Source organism: Hyperoodon ampullatus (genome assembly GCF_949752795.1).
Source record: "Hyperoodon ampullatus genome assembly, chromosome: 11".
In the NCBI taxonomy this organism is placed as follows: Eukaryota; Metazoa; Chordata; class Mammalia; order Artiodactyla; family Ziphiidae; genus Hyperoodon; species Hyperoodon ampullatus.
In genome coordinates, this window is record NC_136924.1 from 91,401,169 (window position 1) to 91,427,252 (window position 26,084).

Below are 26,084 nucleotides of genomic sequence, written 5' to 3' on the forward strand. Positions count from 1 at the left end.
TTACCTTTTAGATGTCTCTTGAACCCACTTCCACTGCCACTGCCCTCATCTGGCCCCCTTCACTTCTCACCTAAACCACAGAAGCAGCCTCTTAATTTGCTCCATGACCCCACTCCTGCCTCTCTCTAGGTCATTTCTTCCATGGCAGCCTAAGTGCTCTTTACAAAATTTATCTGATCATGTCCCTTTCTTGACTTAGGGTAAAGTTCCAAATTCCTAATGGCTCACAGGAAACCCCCTGGCCTATACTTGCCTACTCCTCTGGCATCCTTTACTGCACTGGACTAGCTTTCTTCACTTCAGCCATACTGTATCTCTTTCAGTTCCTCAAATATCCTTGCCCCCTCCCACTTCTGGGCCTTTGCACAAGCTCTGTCCCAGCCTCACATGCTCTCCCTCACTTTCCATTCAGCTAACTCCTGTTCATCCTCCAGGGCTCAGCTCAAAGGATACTTTCTCAGGGACGTGTCCTTGACTTTCCAGAATAGGTTAGGTTAATCTGCCATGTGCTCCCACAGCACTCTGCACTGTTTTTCATTGTTGAGTTTAGTTATTCATAATTATTTATTTAATGTTTGTCTTCCCCACCGGAAGACATGTGTTCCATGAAGACATTAATGTATCCATGTCATTCATGGCTGTATGCCCAGTGCCCTTCCAATGCCCCGTGAAGTCTCAATAATAGTTGCTGACTGGGTGAGTGAAACACAGATCTTCCTAGTTAGGGATTCAGTTTCAATGTGAAGGATTCAGTTTCAATGTGCAACTATAACCTAAAAGCTAATAATCTATCATATTTGTGCTTGCCTTAAACACTTTGACCTTTATTTTCCACTTTACAAAGCGTTTTTGGTATATGCAATACTGCCCTCTTCCTCTTTTCCCTCTTCTCAGTGATGTGTCACCAGTGATGTTTTTTTTATTGGGTGAGGTGCAGGTAATCTCCCCGTTTATAACTCTGACCTATCTGTGAGCAAACACGTAAAGTGAACTTTGGTTTATCTCCTACTGTAACGTAGCTGCTAATTACCGACAGGGAGGCTGTATTCTGTGGTCCACGTGACCAGTGGGGTGACCAGAAAGGAGCGTGGGGAAGAGTAGACCAAGGGACCCAGTGACAGGCTGTTCAGCTGGAGTTTCTGCTTCCCTGAAAGCCCAGAGTAAAGCAAGGTGTATGGTGCTGAGGTGAGGGAGGTCATGAAGACGCCACTGTTGGCCTTGGCCTTGTGGTCACTGCTCCTCCGACCAGGGCTTTTGTTCTGGAGCTCCCAAGCGAGTCAGAAATGCCGCAATGGCAACTACGAGATCAATGTCCTGATGATGAACAACTCGGCCTTCCCAGCGTCCCAGGTTAACTTGATAGAGGTGGTGAATGCGGGAATGGAAATAGTGAGACAGCGTCTGCTTGAAGCTGGTAAGAAGATGGTAACAGAATTCTCCTCCCTGTTACCACCTCTGGGGTCAGAGGGTTGCTAAGCCAAGACCTGTGTTCTTTGCCTGATCACCCAACCTTCTCTAAGGGCCTGGCCCACAGGCCTTTTCTATTTCAAGGCAATAGATCCTCAAAGAGAAGGATTTGAGCCCTACCTCAATGAGTTCACTCATGATCTACTCTGCTTTTGGGATGGCCCCAACCCAGGTGTTCACAGCAGTGAGATGTCCCAGCTAAAGCTGGATTTAACTTAACTGGATTTAAGTAGATAAAACTACTCAACATCAGGAAGGCATTATGTTTCCTTCTGTAGCTTCTCAGAGGCAAGATTTGGTCTGTATCTGAGATTTCACAGGATTACCAGTCAAGAAGATGAATTAAGTAAAGATCCAGGTGCTAAATGTTTCACTGGGATTTTTAATCCGTCTATTCACTCTTTACATCTCTGGTGGCTGTTATTATAAGATACAGTCAACATGATAAATTTGCAATCAAATTCAGTGTTGAAGTTCTTTATTGTATCTCCTTTTTGGGGGGAATAAGAAAATTATTTTATTTTACTTTTTAAAATGTTTTATTGAATATAGTTGATTTACAATGTTGTGTTAATTTCTGGTGTACAGCAAAGTCATTCAGTTATGTGTGTGTGTGTGTGTGTGTGTGTGTGTATTCTTTTCCATTATGGTTTATCACAGGATGCTGAATATAGTTCCCTGTGCTCTACAATAGGACCTTGTTGTTTATCCATCCTATATATGCTAGTTTGCATGTATCTCTTAATTATTAAAATAAGCTATAGCAGTAGATAAAACATGTAGAATAAAGGGAAAAAAGTCACCCCTGATAATTTCCAGCCACCTGGATATTTCCAGTATCTTTTCATATGCCTCCGAGTTTCTTATTTTTAAGAACATAGTTGGGGTCACTATGGCACAGAAACAATTTTCTGTCCTTCTTATTTCATTTCACATTATTCTACAATTGGCTTTCCTAGAGCTGCATAATCTTCATAGCATCATGTGAATGAATGACCAATACCCCTTAGAGTAGATATCCTCCAAAATCATGTAATAATTCCCTATGGTAGGACATTCCATTGTTTTTAATTTCTCACGATTATTTAAAAACTACTACAATAAACATTTTTATGTACATGTTTTTTTCCCATGCTTTGAGGTGAGATTGCCATAAGTATAATTACTGAGTCAACGAGTATTTCATACACCTTAATGGTTATTTATGGTTCTAAGGAGAGGATGTCTTAATTTTCTCTATTTAAAATTTGTGGTAATAATAGCAGTAGGTATCATAGATCATGTATCCTATATGTGTAATAACTGTCTTCTGTGCAATATACATTTCTTCAGTCCTTTCTGAGACTGGATTCAGATATAAATGGATGGATCTGATCTAGCGCTATAATGGAACTAGGAGGTCATTTAGTAAAATCCCCTTATTTACCTGGGCAGTGTGGTATAGTGGAAAGAACATTTGATTCGAAGTCTGAGGACCTGAATTGGAGTCCCTGCCAATCTCATGTGAGCCATTTCCCTTGGTCTCCCTGAACTTGGTGTTCTTGTGTTTTGAGTACCTGTCAAGCGCTAAGTAAGATAGATAATCTCTTTACTCGCCACAGCTCTGTACGATCAACACTGCTGACACTGTTTCACAGCAGAGGTTTAATAACTTTGCTGAAGTCATACAAGTTGTCTGCTTGAAATGAGAGTCAAACCCCTATCTGTCAGGTTCCACAGAGTGTATCATGTCGCCACTGTAAGATCTTTACCCACCCATTGCTCGTGAAAGTAAGGTAGTGGAACACTGGTTAGAAGCAGAGATTTGGAATCGGACAGACCTTGGTTCATATTCCAGCCTTTTATCCACCCATTTGTCACCAGTGACTTCACGCAAGTTACTTACATTTTCTGAGCCTCAGTGCCCTCACCTGTAAAATCACAATAAATAGTAGTTTCCTTCTGTGGGTGTGGTGTGAGTTAAATGAGGAGATTCACATAAAGGACCTAATTCACTGACTAATACATAGTAAGAACTCAATAAATGGCAGTTGTTTTATTGTTGCTGCTCTTACTGTTGTGCTTGTGAAGGACGTTGATATTGTGTTTGTTGCTGTGGTGTCGGAACATGTTACTAGGCATATAAAATAAACAGCATGGTGCATTGGTAAGATGCTGATCTCTGAACTCATATCACCTGAATCAGCATTTCTGCTCCATCGTGTACTAAGTGACGTTGAGTGAGTTACTGATTCTCTCTAAGTTCGCTCATCTCATTTGTAAAATGGAGTCAATAATGGTTTTTAAATGGACTCAATAAAAGGAGAATTGGAAGGGGAGGTGTGTGAAAGAATGAACATTGATGCCCAGATTTCTACATTTGATCATACGTTTTGTCGGACAGATGTTCAGGCATAGTAAACTCAAGAAGTGCAGCTTGTGAGAGAATGATAGATATATGGTCTAAACATGCTAAGCATTGTTATTTGGGAAAAAGCTTAATACGGTATACTTAAGGGCTAATTTGAAGAAAAGAAAGAGTTCAAATGTGGGTGATGTCCAAATGCAAGAGAGCAATATTTTTCCCTAGTACTTAGGAAAGCTTTGTGGGTTTTGAAGAATACATAGGACTTGGTGGAAAACATGAAAAAAAGATTCCTTCAACCTTAGGAAATCAGCTTCCCAAGGATGTATGTGCCATGGCTAAATGTACCTGGTCCATACCCTCCACGTGCTCTCATGTGCTAAGGGGGTCCATTTCCTAGACTCCAGCGTCTATATCCAGATTCACTTTGGTCCAGTCCCATCCACAAAGCCCTAGATTTGAAAGAGAGCATTCTGAGATCACCCTGTATTCCATAATGTTCTACTAACCTCCCCAGGACTGAGATCTCATGGTGTTCTGGGGGGAGTGCCAGCAAGACAAGGATGAAAACAGCACTTGGAGGGAACTGCTTGTATCTCCCCAAATCTGATTTGAAGTCATCCCGTTATCTCAAAAGTGAAGCCTGATTTGAAGTCATCCCATCCCATTGTCTAAAAAGTGCTCAGGGGCTTCCCTGGTGGCGCAAGTGGTTGGGAGTCTGCCTGCCGATGCGGGGGACGCGGGTTCGTGCCCCGGTCTGGGAGGATCCCGCGTGCCGTGGAGCGGCTGCGCCCGTGAGCCATGGCCGCTGGGCCTGTGCGTCCGGAGCCTGTGCGCCGCAACGGGAGAGGCCACAGCAGTGAGAAGCCCGCGTACCGCAAAAAAAAAAAAAAAAAAAAAAAAAGTGCTCAGTATTTTCTTGAGAAATCACTTGGGATTTGAGGAGATAAAAGTAAGCAAAAACACATCACATCACCATAATAATGAGAGGCAGCAGCTTACTACAGTACGTTCTACGGAAGTGGTTCTCAAACTTCCCATCTCAAGGGCTTTTTACGCTCTTAAAAATAATCATGGGTTCTAAAGAGTTTCATTTATGTTACATTTATCAATGTTTATTATATGGGAAATTAAAACTGAAAAATGTTCAAAATATTTTCTTATTGATGCAGTTAGAATAACAATTGTAAGAGTTTGTTAACATAAATAAAATTTCATATTAAAGAAAACATATTTCTCAAACCAAAAACTAGAAGTAGGTGAGAAAAGTGGCAGAGATTCACATTTTAGCAAACCTTTAATATCAGGCTTAATAGAAAATGGTTGGATTCTCATATCTGCTTCTGCAATTAAAATGTTGCCATACTACATATTATGTAGCCTCTGGAAAACTTCACTATATGCTCGTGAATGTCTTAAAATAATAGAATAGTTTTGACCTCATGGACCTCCTGAAAGAGTCTCAAGGTGCCTCAGGGGTCTATGGCACACACTTTGAGAACCACTGATCTATAGCATATTGGTTCCAGAATCAGACTGCCCTGTGTTCAAAACCCAGCTCCACTACCTGCCAGCTGGTAACCCTAAGCAAGTTAACTTACCTCCTTAGATCTCCTTTTTCTAGAAAGGTAGAAAAATGAAGTCTCATGGCTGGTATAAACTTCCTGAGAAATAACACTAGTCTTCTCTTTCCCCTCATTTCTGGATAATAGGCCTAAATGTGACCGTGAATGCCACCTTTATCTATTCGGAAGGTATGGCTTATAAGTCCAATGACTGCCGGAGTAGCACCTGTGAAGGCTTCGACCTACTCAGGATGATTTCAGTGAGTACCTGCCTTTGCAGAGTCAGCTCACACCCTCCTGCCGCAGGAGGGCCACAGCGTGAGCTTGGGCGCTGGCCCGCCAGGATCTCTCACATCATCTCCAGCTATGCAGCTGAGTGATTTGGAGACCGGGTGCTCCCACTGTATCTCCGTCTATTTCCCAAGTGACAGGCACCCTCCAGGAATCCAGGAAAGCGGGGAGAACCTTAGCTATGTTCTGTCTGTACACGTTCAGTGGTATGGAGGGGAATTATTTTGTTTTCAGCTGTTTTTAGAACTTTTAAAAAATTTAAATGTTGGTATTAACTGGTTTGCCTTCGTGTCCCTCAAGAAAAATCTGAGGTGCCCCATTAAAAAATATACTCTAAAGCCTTACACCAGACATCTGTTACAAGTCATCACCATATACACGGTCACAGGTTTATTGCTTAAGGGCTGAATCTGACACCTAACTTTAAAGTAGTAACTGTAATGTCAATCCGTAGAAATGGGAAGAGAGAGATTCTTGCCTAGTTCCTCCTACCAACTCCATCCCCAACCAGAGCTTTCTGGAACTGAAGAGTAGTCCAAGCTCTCTAGAGGCAGGTAGGGTGTGAGAGGTCCCTTTGGTACAGAGACCTAAGGGAAGGCCGTGCAGGAAGCTGAGCACTGGGCACAGATCCATGGCTCTGAAGCTCTGATCAATAACATCACATCGACCAGATTGGCCGCACTCCTGTCAGGAAGTGGTCATTCTTGATCATGGGAGGGCAGGGAGTGAGCAAGGGGAGTTTAATAAACAGGTGTGCCTCCTCCCTGACTCCGCAGGTGGGAGGTCCCACCTCATTCCCCAACACCAGTGATAGAATGCTCCTAATCAGTTTCCCCTTGAGAAAGAGTGGAATCAAGATCTGTAGTCTCCCACCTGGCCACACTGCATTTTCTTCTCTCCAGCCCCACTTTGTAGCTCTCTCTGAACCTGAAACTTGCCCTGTCCCTCCACAGCACCTCCAAATCTAGCCTCTTCACCCCTTGGCCTACAGATAACTGCTAATGTGACAGTCTGCCAGTCCCTCTCCACCACTGGACATCCTCCTCTTGATAGAGTCCAGGTTCACGTCCAGTCAGTTCACCTTCAGTGGGATGCCCTTCCCTCCCTCCGCAGCCTCTCCCCTCTCGGACCCCTTTATCCCTCGGCTGCTCCTTTCTGCTCTACATTCTAACATCTCGAGCGGCCCGCTTTCTAGCCTTCTGGGAGCCTTCCCCTTGCTGGTTCTTTCCTGTGCATTGAGTCATAGTTTTCGTTTTAGGAATTGGTTGTTATTTTTTTCTCCTACAGAGGAACCAACAGATGGGATGTGTCCTCATGGGGCCCACGTGTACCTATTCCACCTACCAGATGTTGTAAGTAGTTTGGTTTGTTGTTGTTTTCATGCCCCTGTGAATTGAAGTCAGGACATCATATCAAGATTTAAATGACTTATCAAACAGCAATCTAGTCAAGGCAATACAATTGAGGGTGCCAGGGCCCTCGTATTTCACAGTCCCTCTGTAAATGTCATTCCCTCATCCGGGTAACTCAGCCTTTGCTCAGTGTGGGGTGGATGACAGTAGATATTCCGGTTCAGTTACTAACATCTGAGCTTGAAAAGCAAAAAGGTAGAGGTGAAAAGTTAGACTCCAGGCGGGAAACAGGGAAGATAGTGAACTTAGATGTTTTGAGAGTTGAATAAAGGAAATCTTCCCAGAAGTATGGGCAGACTGTACCCAAACACAAAAGAAAGTGCAGCACCCTAGGGCATTAACAGGGCTCCGTTCCCTCCTTAGGGCTGTAAGAATAGGGAAGGTAGCGGGGTTCCTATTTCAAAGCACTATTTGAGGATTATATACATAACATACTAAAGTACTTTGCACAGTGCCCTTATCAGCTTAGAAAAAAAAGAAAAAGCTTCCACTGTATTTAGAGTGAAAATACTTCCTGGCTTTGGGAAAATCGCCCTCATCCCTTTCGATCATTTCACTCAGTGTAATTCTCCTCACTGCAAAACACTTTGTTCTGCCAGATCACCTCTCCCCCAATCCACATCCCTCTCACATGCCTTTCTTTCACATGTTCCACCTCCCCGTGAATCAAGGATCACCCTTTGTCTACACAGAGAAAACTATGCTGAAGGAACACTTGCAGTAGGTTTTGAAGGGTAGACATTAGACTTCTGAAATTTCTGTTGCAAAGTCTGCTTCTCACACCTGCCACCCAGCTGTATAAACAGACTCAGACGTTCAAACCCACACAGACCATAGACACCCCACAGAAGCACATTTGACCTCATCTTCTGTACCAAAGTGCAGACGAATACAGAATCTTATCTTCCTTGTGCTCATTCCCAACTGTCATCTTACCTGACCATTTACTGATATTGCTGGAGAGTGTGCCCAGAAGGAAAGGAGAAGTAGAACATTGATTCACCACTTATGAGGAACTTCCATGTGCAAAGACGCATTTTTGTGGTGTCAGAGTGGAGACAATTAAGTAAAATAGAGAAGGTGACAAGGACACTGGTGACCAATACAAGGCAGAGTGGGACAGGTTCCCTTAGAGAAGTACAAGCAAGGTGCTATAGATGCACAGAGGAAATGGTCCCTCTGATTGGGAGAATTAAGCTTCAAGAGGAGAAAGACTTCATGAAGGAGATGGTATATGAGTTGAGTGTTGAAGAATGGGTTAAACTGTAATGGGTAGATGAGGTGATAAGCATCCCAGCCAGCAGAGGGAGAAGTATATGTAAAAGCAAAGCATCAGGGAAGTGTAGAAAATTTGTGAAAGTCTGTATTAACTGGAGTGAAAGAGAATTATAGGGGAGGTAGTAGAGATAAAACTAGGAAAATTAAATAGGGCCATATTTGGGTGGTCATGAGTTCTAAGTGAGGGAAGCGTTTTTAATTAGATTTGCATCAGAAACCACTAAAACAGCAGGGAAGTGCCATCAGAAGCAGCTCAACTTTGGGGAAGAATAATTGGCAACAGTGTAGAGGAAAGGCTGGAGCCCACCAGGAGAGACTGAGGACAGGAAAATCAGCACCGGGGGTGGGGGTGGGGGGAGGAGATCCTGAACTAGTGAGAAAGCAGTCGACTTGCAATAGGAGGATCGCCTTAAAGATATTTAAAAGTAGAATCAATAGCATTTGATAACTGATTGGATATTGGAGTGTGGGACGAAAAGTAGTTGAAAAGGCTTTGAGATATCAAAACGCTAAAAGAAATGGGAAAATCAGGATAAGGAACAGTTTTGAGAAACAAAAATAAGAGACAAATTGAACTGTGGCCATTAGGAGTTTGAAATGCAAGCAGGACACCCAAGTGAAACCTTTCAGTGGAGCACCGAAGATGGAAGGGGAGATCATTTTCCTCCCTTTATCAAATACATCTTAAGCATCTACACATAAAGCAGGCAGACCGGAAATGCTGCGGTGAACAAGCTGGGCGTGATTCCACCTTCGTGGCGCTTGCAGTCTGGTGGAGGAGACAGATATTAAACAGGTTCTCTCACCCATGATTCCTGGTCTTAGTTATCAAGGAAAGCTCTCCTGATGGATAAAGAGATGTTTCATTAAGGACCTGATGGATGAGTAAGTATCAGCCAGGCAAAGACAGAGGGGAACAGCATTTCTGGCATCTGTAAAGACCCTGGTAGAAAATAAAACTTGCTGTGTTTAAGGGACCACAAGCAGACCTGTGTGCCAAGCAGCGGAAGGAAAACAGTAAGGTCCTCAGGTGGTGTCTGTCTCAAAGGCCGTCTGTAGAAGAGCTGGAAATAAGGCAATGCATGGAGGGAAGCTGCAGAAGGCATCTTCTGGGCTTTACAACATTTGTAGTAGCTATGGTGGCCCATTTTCTATTTTTTCTCTGCCCTACTGCCCGAAGTCCATATGTCCTAGCCTAGATGTTAGGACAACCCAAATGGCAACTCATTTTAGAATAAATCAAAGTAACCAAGCCACATATACAAGAAAACACCCAGAGTATGCGTAGAACATAGCATACGTTCAGTAAATATTGTTTTAGATTCACCTGTGAGGGACAGACCTATATACATGGAACACCTGCTTGAATGACCCTGTTTCATTTTTGTTATTTATACCCACACGCTGAAACAGCTTAAAGAGGGATCTTATTTGTACTACTTAGGTTAATCCTGATATTGGTTTCTCTCTCACCTCTTGGCATAGCCTTGACACAGATTTGAACTATCCCATGATTTCAGCTGGAAGTTTTGGCTTGACGTGTGACTACAAAGAAACTTTAACCAGGCTGATGTCTCCAGCCAGGAAGTTGATGTACTTCTTCGCTGACTTTTGGAAGGTCAATTCTTTTCCATTCAAAACTTTTTCCTGGAACACTGCCTATGTTTTCAAGAATGGTACCGAGTCTGAGGACTGTTTCTGGTAAGCAGGACCATTAATATCCTTCTGGCACTTAGCAGGGAGAGAAGCCATAAACTCTCAGCAGGCCACTAGTTATTATCAGACATGGCTTCCATGAATAGTAGCATTGGGAATGGAAACCAGCCCACTTTCTTACACACAAGTGGTACATAGCTTACATTTAATTGATTTCATTCTTAAGCTGTAGATATATATATATATATATATATATTTTTTTTTTTTTTGTGGTATGTGGGCCTCTCACTGTTGTGGCCTTTCCCGTTGCGGAGCACAGGCTCCGGACGCGCAGGCTCAGCGGCCATAGCTCACGGGCCCAGCCGCTCCACGGCACGTGGGATCCTCCCAGACCGGGGCACGAACCCACGTCCCCTGCATCGGCAGGCGGACTCTCAACCTCTGCGCCACCAGGGAAGCCCTGTAGATATATTTAGATAAGGCTGTTTGTTACTCCTGTTTGAACTACGTATATTAAGCATAGCTCTCTGAAGTAGATACCCATTAACTTTAGGTCAAATTGAAATTTCACTTGGAAGTGTACAACAGTTCACTGATTCCATGATCTAAATCAGTAGCAACAGGTAAAAATGTCTGTTTTTTTTTAACAGCAACTTTCTTTGAGTCCTTACTTTTTGCCAAACATTGCACTAAGCACTTTCTTTTTCTTTTTTTTTGGTTTGAAGCCATTTTTTTTTAATTGGAGTAAAATTGCTTTACAGTGTTGTGTTAGTTTCTGCTGTACAACGAAGTGAATCAGCTATATGCATATCTATATCCCCTCCCTTTTGGACCTCCCTCCCACCTAGGTCATCACAGAGCACCGAGCTGAGCTCCCTGTGCTATACAGCAGGTTCCCACTAGCTATCTGTTTTACTTATGGTAGTGTATTTATGTCAAACCTAATCTCCCAATTCGTCCCACCCACCTCTTTCCCCACTGCGTCCACATGTCCATTCTCTACATCTACGTCTCTTTTTAAAAGAATTTTTATTGGAGTAAGTATAGCTGATTTACAATGTTGTGTTAGTTTTGCTGTACAGCAAATGAAAAATGTCTTTTCAAGAACATGTTTAAAAAGTTACCTAATATTTATTTCCTAAAAGGAGTGCATGGAGTTATTCAAGGTGGCCACAATGTTCTTCCTGACCTCTACCTAAATTGTTATTAACTACTAGAACGTAGTGGTGTAAGAAGGAGAGTCTGATGTTGAGGCCGACAGTCTTAGGATATGAGCTCTACAGATTCAATTGAATAATGAACGTTTATTCTATAGGGTGTGCAGCTAATGTTTCATATTAATAAAAAGGAATCATATGGAGTGTGTTATATGTCTTGAGAACTCTGAATAAATGTTTTTTAAACATATTTTCAAAAGTTGCATTTTCTCATAGAGTTTTTTAGTTAACAGTGATCTGATTTATTTTGTTGTCTCAATGTGATTGACATAAAGTGTCTATGTAATCGTAAATACATCGACTAAATTTTTTTCTAATTCTTCCCAAATGGCATAAGTGACCTAGCAATAAGTATTTATATATATATTTTTTAGATTTATTATTCATTTATTTATTTATTTTTTGGCTGTGTCGGATCTTAGTTGCGGCACTCAGGCTCTAGTTGAGGCGTGCGAGCTCAGTAGTTGTGACACGCGGGCTTAGTTGCCCCAGCATTTGGGATCTTCGTTCCCTGACCAGAGATCAAACCCACGTGCCCTGCATTGTAAGGTGGATTCTTTACTACTGGACCACCAGGGAAGTCCCAATAAATATATTTTCATGAAAATAAACCCTCTAAAGAAAAGAGAACAAGTACTATGATCTCCATTTTACAGATAAGGAGAAGGGAGACCAGAAGTAAATGCTGTCATATTACCGTGCAACATATGATAGCAGAGAATATGCATTCTGCCTGTCCTACACGAGTTAGAAATCATTTCTCTCACAGCTTTTCAGAGGAATAAGGGTGGTGGGGAGAACAGGATATTGGGTACCATTGCTAAAATAAAATCACAAGGCTCACACAACTCCAGCAAAGGTGGCAGAAAGAACCTCTTGAAGGAGTCTGCAGTAGCTCTCCACCAAAGCATTCAGAGGACTAAAATAGGGTACCACTGGGAACACACATCCAGGGAACAACAAGAATCAACCCTAAGGCAGCATCCTAGAAATTCTGGGATGAACTTAGAGCACACAAAAGTCCGTTTCACACAGTAGGAGAAGTTATTCCTATCAACTCTGAATTTTTGTACTATAGATTCAAAAGTTTCCATTTATCTGTGATAATGGGACAAGCAGAATAGTCTTCCTTCAGCAAATAACAAGAAGCCATTATAAGGGATTTGCCAAATGTCTACTATCTGTATATATACATGAAGATTCCCTAAAACTTTCCCTAAATTAGATGTCCTTAGTCCTAACCATTGGTATCATGCTGTGTATTGTCTATTGTGTTAGTGGTAGAAATGAATTTTAGGTGAACAAGTCCCTGGTCAGTTCTGTAAACAGTGAGCAAACAACATGGAAAGCCATGAAGAAACTAAGCTGATTTCTTAGAGTTTCTCTTTTTTTCTGTTCTAGGTACCTCAATGCTCTGGAGAGTAGTGTTTCCCATTTTTCTCAGAAACTTACCTTCAGGGAGACGCTGAGAAGAGATAACGAGTTTCAGGATATCTTAATGGGCCAGAACAGGAAAAGCAATGGTAAGAAGACATGAAGATAATTTTTGGCCAGCTACGTCCACACAACTGCCACCTCCCTATGAGTCATTCTGACAAATCTACCACCACAGAGCTATCATCATTACTGTATATTTTGTATATTTGCAGAGATCTGTAGCTGCATGCACCTCCGTTATACTGTTCCTTTTGCTGATTAAAACCTTATCCTCTGAGAGAAATTAGCAAAGTAATGTTGAGCAAATATATTAACATTATGAAAGTAATGATGATGCTAAAATCCAGCTTTTATAAGCCAAAAATGATATCACGATCCACCATTAGTAAACTGCTTTTTAAGTTCACCACAATCTAATATATTGTTGGATTTGTGACGAATTCTCAAATATTCTGAACCCTGGTCCCCTGGTGACCAAGAGGATGTATTTATTGATATGTAGCCTTAAGCAAAATTACCAGGTAGGCAAGGATTGTCTCACTTTGCTTTACTCTGTCGGTATTTTACCTGCCTAATGATCTCTCAGTTATAGGCCAAGTGTGAAAAGCCAATGGGATACTAAGTTATTTGGTGATTTATTTCACTTCCCACAGAATTCTTTTTGCAAATAAGAATATATCAGGAGCAAAGGAATCAACTGTGGAATTTTCTACGAGGAAATGTTCTTGCTTGTCAGGATTTCCTGGTATCGCTTGAAATATCATTTGCTGTTATAATTAAGCATTTGCCATATTAAGAGCCTACCATATGCAAAACGTTAACCAAGATATGGGGAACAAGAAATATAAGATGATTCATGTCCCTAAAGTGTTTACAGTTCAACTGGACAACACAGTGTGAACAGATCTCATGAAGTGTCTCCCAGCTTATTCATCTTACTCATCAAGCCATGCATTTGGGAAATCTGACTGCAGTGGATAGGAGAGCTTAGAGAATCAGACTGGAACTCAATCACTGAAATCACTGAGTTCTAAGCTAAGAAGCTGCAACCAAAACCTAAGGAAAGGTGCTTAGGAAGACTTCATAAATTCTCACGTTCATTTATATCTTTTCCAGCTACTTTACAAGTGGCAGTGCCCTTCACTTACCACTGAAAATAGCTTCTATAACTACTCCAGCCTTGTGTAATGGAATAAGCACTAAGCCAGACTCAACTACTTGACTATCAGAATTATTCATCCACCAGTTTTTTATCTCATTGACATTTTAGCTACAGTCTCCTTAAATCAATAAAATTAAGGGGAAGGACCAGATGATTCTTTTTAAGATCCCATGCAGTTCTCCTCTTCTTCTGTGACTGTAAATGAGACATAAAAGGAGGGGGCAGTGAGTTGGAGGAACTGGTGTTCATCTTAAAACACGAATGTAGCATGGCCGTACTGGGTTCAACTTCAGGCCCCTGGTTCCCTTCCTGCTTGGGAGTAGACCACTGTATATTTTTCTCCCTGTCTTGCTCTGTCTCCTGCAGTGATTGTTGTGTGTGGTACACCAAACACCATCAACGTCCTCAAGGGTGACCAAGCAGCGGCTGAAGACACTGTCATTATTCTAGTGGATTTATTCAAGTAGGTATCATGTTTGGAAGAACTCTCCTCCTTTCAGAAAGGAAATACTCTAAGGATTTCTGGAAGATATTCTCTTTTCTCACGTTTTGCACAGCCTAAAATGGGATTCTGTATGAAGATAATACTTTAACCAGTGTTTCATTTCTTCTTTATCACACCCTCATTCTTATTTAATTAATTATAGCTTTAGCAGGGATGTATACCTTTGACATCACTATCATGTCAAATACAAAAGTTTTATGAAATCCCCGTTAAACCCGCACGCTCATTCAACAAAGATCCTGGCCTTCAGCCTGATTTTAAGGTGTTTTTTTTCCGGGCAGTAATAAATCAACTAATATCCCAATCATATTTCTGAGAACGTGGGCCCTATCTATGCCTTCAATTGCTAATGGTCTTTGGTCCTAGATTATTTTTCCTTCAGCCACCTTCGGTAAGAGAAAAGTTCCTGTTAAGTGAATTTGATTTACACAGTTATTCTTTGCCCTCTGTGGTATAGTCATTGGGTGGTGATCTTTTCCTCTGCACTTATCTGGAACTAAGGGGAGGAAATTCTGGAGAACAGAAACTACCTTTTATCACATTCCCTCTTTTTACTACTCATTTTCTAACATGGTTGGAGACCCCACAAACAAACTGTGCAAAGGTAATATCTGAGTCAGATTAGGCTTAAAAAAGTTGTTGCTGGTACACCTGTGTCCCTTGCCCCATCAGCTAGATCATATGACTTCACTTATCTGATTGGATCATTAATCATTCCCTGTCCGTATTCAGACCAGAAGCTATTCCTGCACTATATCATATTAGCCTAATCATTTCACCCACACTAAATGCACTTGTCCCAGTACTGAGAAAAATGAAGCATAGGAACTGCAGGCCTATCTTGTTCACAAAGATAATTTAGTCAACCGAGCCTTTTAGCTGCAGAATACGAAAAAGAGGGCAAAATGATCAACATTTTATTCCTACAACCACATTGATAGCTGCTTTCAATAGCTGCTTTGCCCTCTGGAAGGAGGCCTCAATGTAACAAGCCTGGTGTAATTTTATTTTTAGCAAATCCTCAATCAACTGCCAAAGTGTTGGCATTCTTTTGTCACTATTCCCTAAGGACCTCTGGGTCTGTTTCGGAATGCTCATGAGATAGATTCATTTGAAACTAGACATAACTTGGGTTCAAATTCTAACTCTGACACTTCTGGTTCATTTGACTCTTGGGTATTACTTAGTATATCTTGAGATTCTCATTTGTAAAGTGAGAATAAAAATGTCTACTTTATAAGGGTGCGTTTAGGATTAGATGTGACAATATGCGCAAACTATTCAACACAGTCCTCTGTACATAGATGTGTTCACCTACTGTTTGCCTATTAAATGATGGTCATCCTAGTTACAGCGGTTCAAGCTTGTTAGATTATTTGCATATTAAAACATTAAAATGATTAGGAAGCTTGGGATCCATATGATTGGCAGTGCCATCCCAGACGGTATTGAGGGTCCACAGTGTACCAAATACTGTCTAGGAGTCGAGGATACAAGGACCGATAATCTAATGTTAAGAAGCTTACAGTGTTAGAGAAAATGCTTAGTCTTTTCATGCTTATGTTTCACCATCTGGAAAGTAAATTTAATTCATAAAATTTCTCTCTGTCCTATCCCTAAATCTCTAAAGTGTTATGAGCACTTATGGAAAAGAAAGTTTCCAGGTATAAACCAAGAGTCATTAAGCCTTGAAAACAAGCTTATGTGCCCAGAGCCCCCAAAAAAGCTTCCTCATATAAGTATCTGTGTTCTGATCTTCCTTTCCATTTGTGTATGTTAACCACAGCTGCCTAATTTCTGCTATTCAGGGTAGCAGGTGTAGAAGGAACTTATCTGGGAAAAGTAGAACGTTTTGCAGGAAAAAGATGTTTTAAACTATTTCAAGCCTGCTGTATGAATTGTAGAAGCTCCATTTCTATTTTTGGAGGAATCGAATTTTCATGAGAAACTTGTACTTTTTATTCCAGTGACCAGTACTTCATGGACAATGTTACAGCCCCTGACTATATGAAAAATGTTCTTGTTCTGACACTGCCTCCTGAAAATTCTGTCTCAAATAGCTCTTTCTCCAAAAATTTATCACTGGTAAGCTTCATATACATATATATTATTATTTTTTTGGCAAGGGTAAAATATCATCCTTCCATTTGGGACCCAAATTCTAAAATGAGCAATTCATTTTTTTCACTTGTTCCAATTCGCTCAACTGAGGCCAATAGCAGGATTCCTGCTACTAATACTGTTACTATAGGTCACTGTGCTAGGCTATAGATCAACAGCAAATTGCACACTGCTGGAACATCAGAACAGAAATGACAGTGTGGGAAGATCAGAAGAAGCCCTGCTAGCGTAGGGGAGGTAGAAATTAAACAATGAAAGATAAATGAAGTCCCCTACATCCTAAAGCAACTTTCTGCTGGCCCTGATATCACAGTTCTACCTCTAGAGCTACATATTCCTAGGTTAAGACATTGTCCTTTTTTTTTTTAATTAGGTTGGCCATTGTTCAAATTTGTCCAGGCGAGGCCTGGTTTATTCCTCTTATCCCAGCATCCCATCTGGTTTAGCATTTGTCCCAGAAAAAGAACCTCCAATTGGACATTAAATCATTCATGTCTCAGGACTTCCGTGGTGGTCAGTCCAGTGGTAAAGAATCTACCTTCCAAGGCTGGGGACGGGGGTTTGATCCCTGGTCAGGGAACTAAGATCCCACATGCCATGGGGCAACTAAGTCCGCACGCCACAACTACTGAGCTCACATGCCTCAACTAGAGAGTCTGTGTGCCCACGTGCCGCAAAAACTGCAGACAGAGCCCATGCACTCTGGAGCCCGCACGCCACAACTAGAGAGAGAAAACCCAAACGCCACAACTAGAGAGAAGCCCACGCGCTGCAAAGAAGACCAGACACAGTGGAAGAAAATAAAGAAATTTTAAAAATATATTTTAAAAAAATCATTAATGTCTCAATTAAATGCAAGACCCCTGCCGCTAATACCACTTTGGGTTTTATCAGTCACTGCACCTTAACGCGACTAAATTCATCAGATGTTTTCTGCCCTCAGACACAGTTGAGAGCAGGTTTGGAGAGAGAAGTGGAGGGGCAGTCTGTCCTGAGGACCCTGAACAACTTTGGGATGACAAGGCCCAAAGAGCAGTGAGGAAAGTTGGGGACCTTTGAGAGAATCACAGTTTTGCCTAGACTAGCAGTTCTAAGCCCTGTGTTTTGCAACCCTGCCAAAATTAGGGGCTGCAACCCCTTTGGGGGCTGGGTCTTAACTGATTCTTTTCATGTCATAAAGGGATGATTTCAGCAAAAGACACTGAAACCAATGAGAAGTGTTTTAGTTTTTCCTTTTTATATTTTCTAGCAAATATACTTCTGGGTGTAGTATTCACATATCATTTGCACAGCTTCGAGGCTCTAGCAAAAGTCTGATTCTTCACAGGTGGGAGTTCCAAAGTGTCTGAGCCGACAGAACTCATGTGGTCTCAGGGGGGCACAGAACTTTTAAGCCATAGCCCATCTCTGTGAAGACAACCACACAACTGTCGCAAAGGCAGAGGAGTTCTGACCCCCTTCTTATGTTCCCCAGGGCAGACCTTTGTGGCTTGAACTAACACCCAATCAGGACTATCTCCAAAGCAAATTCAATGGTATCATCCAATCAAAAGTCTTCCCACCCCACCAGGATACTCAAAGGCAGTGGGGTTGTTTTTGTTGCTGTTCTCTTTTCCTCTTAAATGAAAGCATTATTTCTATATAAAACCTTACAGGAATTGAAAATGCTGTATGTTGTCCTTCCTGGTCGAAGTAAAATATTTTCTCATCATGGGAAGGAGGAAGCGCAGCTGCTTTTATATACTTCCCTAAAGGCAGGGTTTGCAGTTTATTGATCCCAAGAGAGGACAGAATTGTCACGTGGGGATGATAAAGAGCCCTGGCCCAAGAAAAGTTTTTCCAAAACTTCCTTTAAGACCACCCCTACAATTCCCCTAATATTCCTTCACCTTTCCAGTTACCCTGCTGACCCCAAGAATGTGTTTCTCCAGGTTCAAGACCAGAATCTTTTTTTTTTTCTTGGAACTCATTTTAAGATTTTCCTTTACCATTCAGGCAAAAGATGATTTCGCTGCTGCCTACTTTAATGGAGTCTTGCTCTTTGGACACATGTTGAAGATATTTCTTGAAAATGGAAAAGAAGTTACCACCTCTAAATTTGCTCATGCTTTCAGGAACGTCACTTTTGAAGGTACCGGTTTCCTAGGAGCAAACAACACTTACCTAACAGTTTCTAGAGGAATCTGATGAAATATGGGCCCTGTGGGCAGACTTTGGGAAGGAAAGAGAGGGTGTGGCAATAAACGGATTAACAGCTAAATACCTTTAACTTAATTGGAGGCAAACATAATTGCATAAACCTTGGGGATGCTATAATCTTTAGACCCCAGTTTATGCTTCAGATCTTGAGAATCTTTGGATATCAAAGAAAGAGCAGGTAGCTCAGGCCCTATACTTATGAACAAGCTCATCACAGGGCGTTTTGGCAGTGATGTCCTGACTCTGCTTAGAGACCAGCAAGAAGGGAAGTAGCTGCAGTTTGATTTTCATCCTTCCATGTCTCCCTTTCTGTCCTTCAGGGATCAAGGACCCTGTGTTACGTCTCTAACTAAAAACCCTCTCATAGCAATGCCATCCAAAACCTCCCAGTACATGTCCCTCTGAACCACATGGATCAACATTCCTTTTCTACACAAACCCCTATTGAAACTTCTGTCTTTCATTTCCCAGATCTCATCCAGGTATTAGGAAGAAATTCCCTTTTAGATTTAATGTGTATTACATAAAAGACAAATGACGGTTCACCTCTCTAACTTGCCTGAAATCTTTACTCTGGAAAACCTTTATCCTGCTGCAGAGTGAGCCTTCTTCTCTTGGCTTCAGAGGGCAGCAGACACCCATCAGTAAAGACTGAGGGCTGTACCAGCATCTGTGGGGTAGGACAATGACAGGAAGAGATACTTCTGCTCCCCTGAAGATGCAGGGAGGGAGGGAGAGTCATTAATCATTCCCTGTATCCCAAGTTCTGCCAGTGACTTTATGTGCATTTTATCTCAGTTTTTTTTATTGTGGTAAAATACGCATAACATAGAATTTACCATCTTAACCACTTTGAAGTGTACAGTTCAGTGTCATTAAGTACATTCATATCGTTGTGCAACCATCACCATCCTCCATCTCCAGAACTCTTTCAGTTTGCAAAACCAAAATTCTCTTCTTACTAAACAATAACTCCCCATTCTCCGCTCCCTCTAGCCCCTGGAAACCGCCATTCTACTTTCTGTCTTTATGATTTTTACTACAGTTTTGACCATGTAATCTTACGATTATGATTTATATGTACCTCATATAAGTGGAATCATAATATTTTTCTTTTTGTGCTTGCCTTATTCTACTTAGCATGGTGTCCTCAAGTTTCATCCATATTGTAGGATATGTTTCCTTCCTTTTTAAGGCTGAATAATATTCCATCATATTATATACAACGTTTTGCTTATGCATTCATCTGTCGATAGAAACTTGAGTTGCTTCCATATTTTCGCTAAGGTGAAGAATGCTTCCATGAACATCAGTGTATAAAGATGTCTTCAAGACTCTGCTTTCAATTTATTTGAGTACATACTCAGAAATGGAATTGCTGGATCATATGGAAATCTTATTTTTAATTTTTTAAGAAACCATCATATTGTTTTACACAATGGCTATACCATCTTACATTCCTACCAATAGTAGTGCACAAGGGTTCCAATATTCCACATCCTCAACAACACTTTTATTTATATATATATGTGTGTGTGTGTGTGTGTGTGTGTGTGTGTGTGTATGTTGATGAGGAGAGAGAGAGATATATATAAGCCATCCTAATGGGTATGAAGTGGTATCTCATTGTCATTTTGACTTGCATTTCTTTAATGAATAGTAATGTCTAGTACCTTTTCAGGTGCTTATTGGTCATTCGTATATCTTCTTTGGAAAATGTCTGTTCAGGTCCTTTGTCCATTTTTGAATTGTGTTGTTTTCTGTTGTTATTGTTGAGTTTTAGGAGTTCTCTATATATTCTGGATATTAATCCCTTATTAGATATATGATTTGCAAATGTTTTATCCCATTGTGTGAGACGTCTTTTCACTGTGCTGTTTTTTTATGCACAAAATTTTTAAACTTTTCATGAAGTCCAATTTGTCTACTTTTTCATTTGTTGCCTATGCCTTTTAGTATCACATCCAAGAAATCATTGCCAAATTCAGTGTTGCAAGCCTTTTGCCCTGCGTTTTCTTCTAAGAGTTTTACAGTTTTATGTATTATATTTAAGTTGTGGCTGCATTTTGAGTTGACTTTTGTATATGGCATTATCTAAGGATCTAACTTCATTCTTTTGCATATGGATATCAAATTTCCCAGCACCATTTGTTGAAAAGACTATGTTTTCACCCATTGAATTGTCTTGGCACCCTTGTCGAAAATCATTTTACCATATATGCAGTGTTTTATTTCTGGACACTCTATTCTATTCCATTGGTCTATTTGTCTGACTTTATGCCAGTATCTTTTGATTACTGTAGCTTTGTAGTAAGTTTTGAAATCAAGAAGTGTGAGTCCTCCAGCTGTGTTCTTCTTTTTCAGGATTTGTTTTGGCTATTCAGGGTCCCTTGAGATTCCATATGAATTTTATGATGAGTTTTCCTATTTCTGAAAAAAATATCATTGGGATTTTGATAGGGATTGCATTAAATGTGTCAGTTGCTTTGGGTAATATTGATTTCTTAACAATATTAAGTCTTTCAATCCTTGAATATGGGATGTGTTTTCATTTATTGATGTTTTCTCAAGTTTCTTTCAGAAATCTTCTGTTGTTTTTATTGTACAGGTCTTTCACTTCCTTGGTTAAGTTAATTCCTAAGTATTTTATTCTTTTTGATGCTATTTTAAATGAAACTGTATTCTTAATTTCCTTTTCTGATGGTTCATTGTTAGTGTATAGAAATGAAACTGATTTTTTTGTGTTGACTTGATATCTTGCTACTTTGCTACACTCTTTTATTAGTTATAAAAGGTTATTTGTGTTTGGAATCTTGTGAGTTTTCTACGTATAGAGTCATATTTTCTGTGAACAGAGTTAATTTTACTTCTTCCTTTCCAACTTGGATGCCTTTTTTTTTGTCTTGCTTAAATGCTCTGGCTAGGTCTTCTAGTACTATGTTGAATAGAAGTGGTGAAATTGGGCATCCTTGCCTTGTTCCTGATCTTAGAGGAAAAGCTTTTAGTCTTTCACCATTGAGTATGATGTTTGCTGTGGGTTTTTCATATATGGCTTTTATTATGTTGAGGTAGTTTCCTTCTGTTCTTAGTGTGTTGAGTGTTTTATCATGAAAGTATTGAATTTTGTAAAATGCTTTTTCTGCATCAATTCATATGATCATGTGGTTTTTTTCTTCATTCTCTTGTAGTGTATTATATTGATTAATTTTTATATGTTGACCCATCCTTGCATTTCAGGAATTAATCTTATTTGGTCATGTTGTGTTCTCCTTTGAATATGCTATTGAACTCTGTTTACAAATATTTTGTTGAGGATTTTTAGATCAATGTTCATAAGGGATATTGGTGTGTAGTTTTCTTTTAGTGTCATTGTCTGGCTTTGGTATTAGAGTAATTCTGGCCTCATAGAATAAGTTAGGCAGTGTTTCTCTCTCTTCAGGTTTTTGGAAAAGTTTGAGAAGGATTGTTAATTTTTTTTTTTAATGTTTGGTAGAATTCACTGGTAAAGTCATTAGGTTCAGGGCCCTTTCTTAGTGGGTAGAGGGTCTGGAGATGTTTGACTACTGATTCAGTCTCCTTACTAGTTATTGGTCTATTCAGATTTTCTGTTTCTTCATGGTTTTGTTTTGGTAGGTTTTGTGTTTCTAGAAATTTGTTCATTTCAACTAGGTTATCAAATTTTTTGGCATACAGTTGCTCATGGTACTGCCTTATATTCCTTTTTATTTCCTTAGAATTGGTTGTAATGTCTCCACTTTCATTTATGATTTTAGTAATTCAAGTCTTCTCCTTTTTTCCTTACTCTATCTGGCTAAAGGTTTGTCAATTTTGTTGAACTTTTTGAAGAACCAACTTTTGGTTTCATTGATTTCCTCAATTGATTTTCTATTCTGTATTTCATTTATCTCTGCTCTAATCTTTACAACTTCCTTCCTCTGCTAGCTTTTGGTTTAATTTGTTCTTTTAACTAGTTCCTTAAGTTGTAAAGTTAGGGTGTTGATTTGAGACCTTTGTTGTTTTTTAATGTAAGCATTTATAGTTATAAATTTCCCCTTAGCACTGCTTTCACTGTGTGTGTCCCATAAGTTTTGGTGTGTTGTATTTTTATATTCATCTATCTCTAGGTCTTAAAATTTTTCCCTTGTAATTTCTTCTTTGATCCATTGGTTGTTTAAGTGTGTGCTGTTTCATTTCCACAAATTGGCGAATTTTTCAGTTTTCCTTCTGTTATTGATTTCTAACTTCAGCTCATTGTGGTCAGAGAAGATACTTTGTATGATACCTATCTTTTAAATTTTACTGAGACTTAATTTGTTGCTTAACATATGGTCTATTCTGGAAAATGTCCTACAGGCACTTGAGAAAAATGTGCATTCTGTTGTTGGGTAGAGTGTTCTGTAGTTTGTCTCTTATATCTAGTTGGTTTATCATTTTGTTCAAGTCCTCTGTGTCCTTACTTATCTTCTGTCTTATTATTCTATCCATTAATGAAAGTGGAGTATTAAAATCTCCAAGGATTATTGTAGAAGTGTTTATCTTGTGCCAATTTTTGCTTCATATTTTTTGTTGGTCTGTTGTTAGTTACATAAATGTTTATACTTGTTATATATTTTTGCTTTATTGAATGTTTTATTAATATATAATGAATTTCTTTCTTTGTCTCTTGTAAACTTTTTTGATTTAAAGTCTGTTTTATTTGATATTAGTATAGACACCTCTGTTCTCTTTTGGTTACTATTTGCATGAAATATCCTTTTCCCTCCTTTCACTTTCAACCCATTTCTGTCTTTGGATCAAAAGTGAATCTCTTATAGACATCATATTGTTGTATCACTTTTTAAGTCCAATTTGTGAATTTCTATTTTTGATTGGAGTATTTAATCCATTTACATTTAAAGTAATTACCGATAAGGAGAGATTTATTCTGTCACTTTGTTATTTGTTCTTTATATGCTGTATAGCTTTTTTATCCCCATTTCCTGCATGACTGTCTTCTTTTATATTGTTTATTTTTTATAGTGAAATGTTTAAATTCCTTTCTTATTTTTTGTGTATGTGCTTTAGCTGTTTTCTTTGTGGTTACCATGGGGATTACATGCTAAAATTATAACCCTCTAGTTTGACTTTATACCAGTTTAACTTCAATGAATACAAAAACTCTGCTCCTTTAATAGCTCCATTCCCATCCCTTTCAGACATAGGTGTTTCAAAATTACATCTTTATACTTTGTGTCCAAGTAGGAAACTAATGTTTTTTTAAGCATTAGTCTCCTAAATTGCTTCAAAATCAAAGGGTGGAGTTACAAGCAAAAATTACAGTAATACCAGCTGTTAGACTACTTTTTTTTAATGTATCATCTCTCTCTCTCTCTCTCTCTTTTTTTTTTTTTTTTTGGCTGTGCTGGGTCTTTGTTGCTGCGCGCGGGCGTTCTCTAGTTATGGCGAGCAGGGGCTACTCTTCGTTGCAGTGTGCGGGCTTCTCATTGTGGTGGCTTCTCTTGTTGTGGAGCACAGACTCTAGGCACGTGGGCTCAGTAGTTGTGACTTGCGGGGTCTAGAGTGCAGTTTCGGTAGTTGTGGTGCACGGACTTTGTTGCTCCGCGGCATGTGGTATCTTCCTGGACCAGGGCTCGAACCCACGTCCCCCGCAGTGGCAGGCGGGTTCTTAACCACTGCACCACCAGGGAAGCCCTGTTCATCTCTTAAGTCATGTAGAAAACAAAAAGTGGAGTAACACATTGTTCTTACAATAATACTAGATTTTATAATTGCTTGTGTATTTACCTTTACTGAGATCTTTATTTCCTCACATGGCTTCAAGTTACTGTCTATTGTTCTTTCATTTTAACCTGCCAGACTCCCTTGAACATTTCTTACAGGGCAGGTCTAGTGGTAGGTAACAAACCCTCTCAACTTTTATCTTAGAATGTCTTACTTTCCTTTCACTTTGAAGGACAGCTTTGTTGAATAAAGCGTTCTTGATAGACAGTTTTTTCTTTTAGCATTTTGAATATATCAGCCCACTGCCTTCTGGCCTTCAAAGTTTATAATGAGAAATCTGCTTATAAATCTTATTGAACATCTCTTATATGTGATGAATCACTTCTCTCGCTGCTTTCAAAATTCTATGTCTTTGGCTTTTGACAATTTGATTATAACGTGCCTTGGCATGGATTTCTTTGAATTCATCCTACTTGGCATTTATTGAGCTTCTCAGATGTTTATATTCACGTGTTCCATCAAATTTTGGGAAGTTTTCAGCCATTATTTTTTTAAATAGTCTCTTTACCCATTTTTCTGTCTTCTCTTTCTGGGACTTCCACAATGCATGTATTGGTCTGCTTGCTGGTGTCCCACAGGTCCCTTACACTCTGTTCACTTCTTTTCAATCCTTTTTATTTCTGTTCCTCAGATTTGATAATTTCCATTGTCCTATATTCAAGTTCACTAATTCTTTCTTCTGCATGCTTAAATATGCCTTTGATCCCTCTAGTGAATTTTTTATTTCAGTTACTGCACTTTTCAGTTCCAGAATTTCTTTCTGGTTTCTTTTTTAGGTTTTCTACCTTTTTATTACTATTTACATTTTGTTCATACATCATTTTCTTTTTTTTTTTTTTTTTTGTGGTACGCGGGCCTCTCACTGCTGTGGCCTCTCCCGTTGCGGAGCACAGGCTCCGGAAGCGCAGGCTCAGCGGCCATGGCTCACGGGCCCAGCCGCTCCACGGCATGTGGGATCTTCCCGGACCGGGGCACAAACCCGTGTCCCCTGCATCGGCAGGCAGATTCTCAACCACTGCGCCACCAGGGAAGCCCCATACATCGTTTTCTTGACTTTATCCATGCCTTCCTTTAGTTCTTTGAGCATCTTTAAAGACAGGTTTTTTTTGTTTGTTTTTTGTTTCTTTTTACATCTTTATTGGAGTATAATTGCTTTACAATGGTGTGTTAGTTTCTGCTTTATAACAAAGTGAATCAGTTATACATATACATATGTTCCCATATCTCTTGCCTCTTGCGTCTCCCTCCCTCCCACCCTCCCTATCCCACCCCTCCAGGCAGTCACAAAGCACCAAGCTGATCTCCCTGTGCTTTGCGGCTGCTTCCCACTAGCTATCTACCTTACGTTTGGTAGTGTATATATGTCCATGCCTCTCTCTCACTTCATCCCAGATTACCCTTCCCCCTCCCCATATCCTCAAGTCCATTCTCTAGTAGGTCTGTGTCTTTATTCCTGTCTTACCCCTAGGTTCTTCATGACATTTTTTTTTCTTAAATTCCATATATATGTGTTAGCATACGGTATTTGTCTTTCTCTTTCTGACTTACTTCACCTCTGTATGACAGACTCTAGGTCTATCCACCTCATTACAAATAGCTCAGTTTCGTTTCTTTTTATGGCTGAGTAATATTCCATTGTATATATGCGC

At 40.0% G+C, this 26,084-nt stretch overlaps 1 protein-coding gene across 1 annotated transcript in view; it reads left to right on the forward strand.

Moving 5' to 3' along the window:
- Nucleotides 1-1,197: 1,197 nt before the first annotated feature.
- The window catches only part of GUCY2C (guanylate cyclase 2C), a gene marked incomplete at both ends in the record, with an annotated part of 71,972 nt that continues 47,085 nt past the window's right edge, over nucleotides 1,198-26,084 (forward strand). Inside the window, 8 exons of the mRNA XM_079715213.1 lie at nucleotides 1,198-1,414; nucleotides 5,524-5,636; nucleotides 6,955-7,019; nucleotides 9,843-10,058; nucleotides 12,632-12,753; nucleotides 14,196-14,292; nucleotides 16,302-16,419; nucleotides 18,451-18,586. Of these exons, the coding sequence (XP_079571339.1) occupies nucleotides 1,198-1,414; nucleotides 5,524-5,636; nucleotides 6,955-7,019; nucleotides 9,843-10,058; nucleotides 12,632-12,753; nucleotides 14,196-14,292; nucleotides 16,302-16,419; nucleotides 18,451-18,586 (1,084 nt within the window). The remainder of the gene's footprint in view (nucleotides 1,415-5,523; nucleotides 5,637-6,954; nucleotides 7,020-9,842; nucleotides 10,059-12,631; nucleotides 12,754-14,195; nucleotides 14,293-16,301; nucleotides 16,420-18,450; nucleotides 18,587-26,084) is intronic.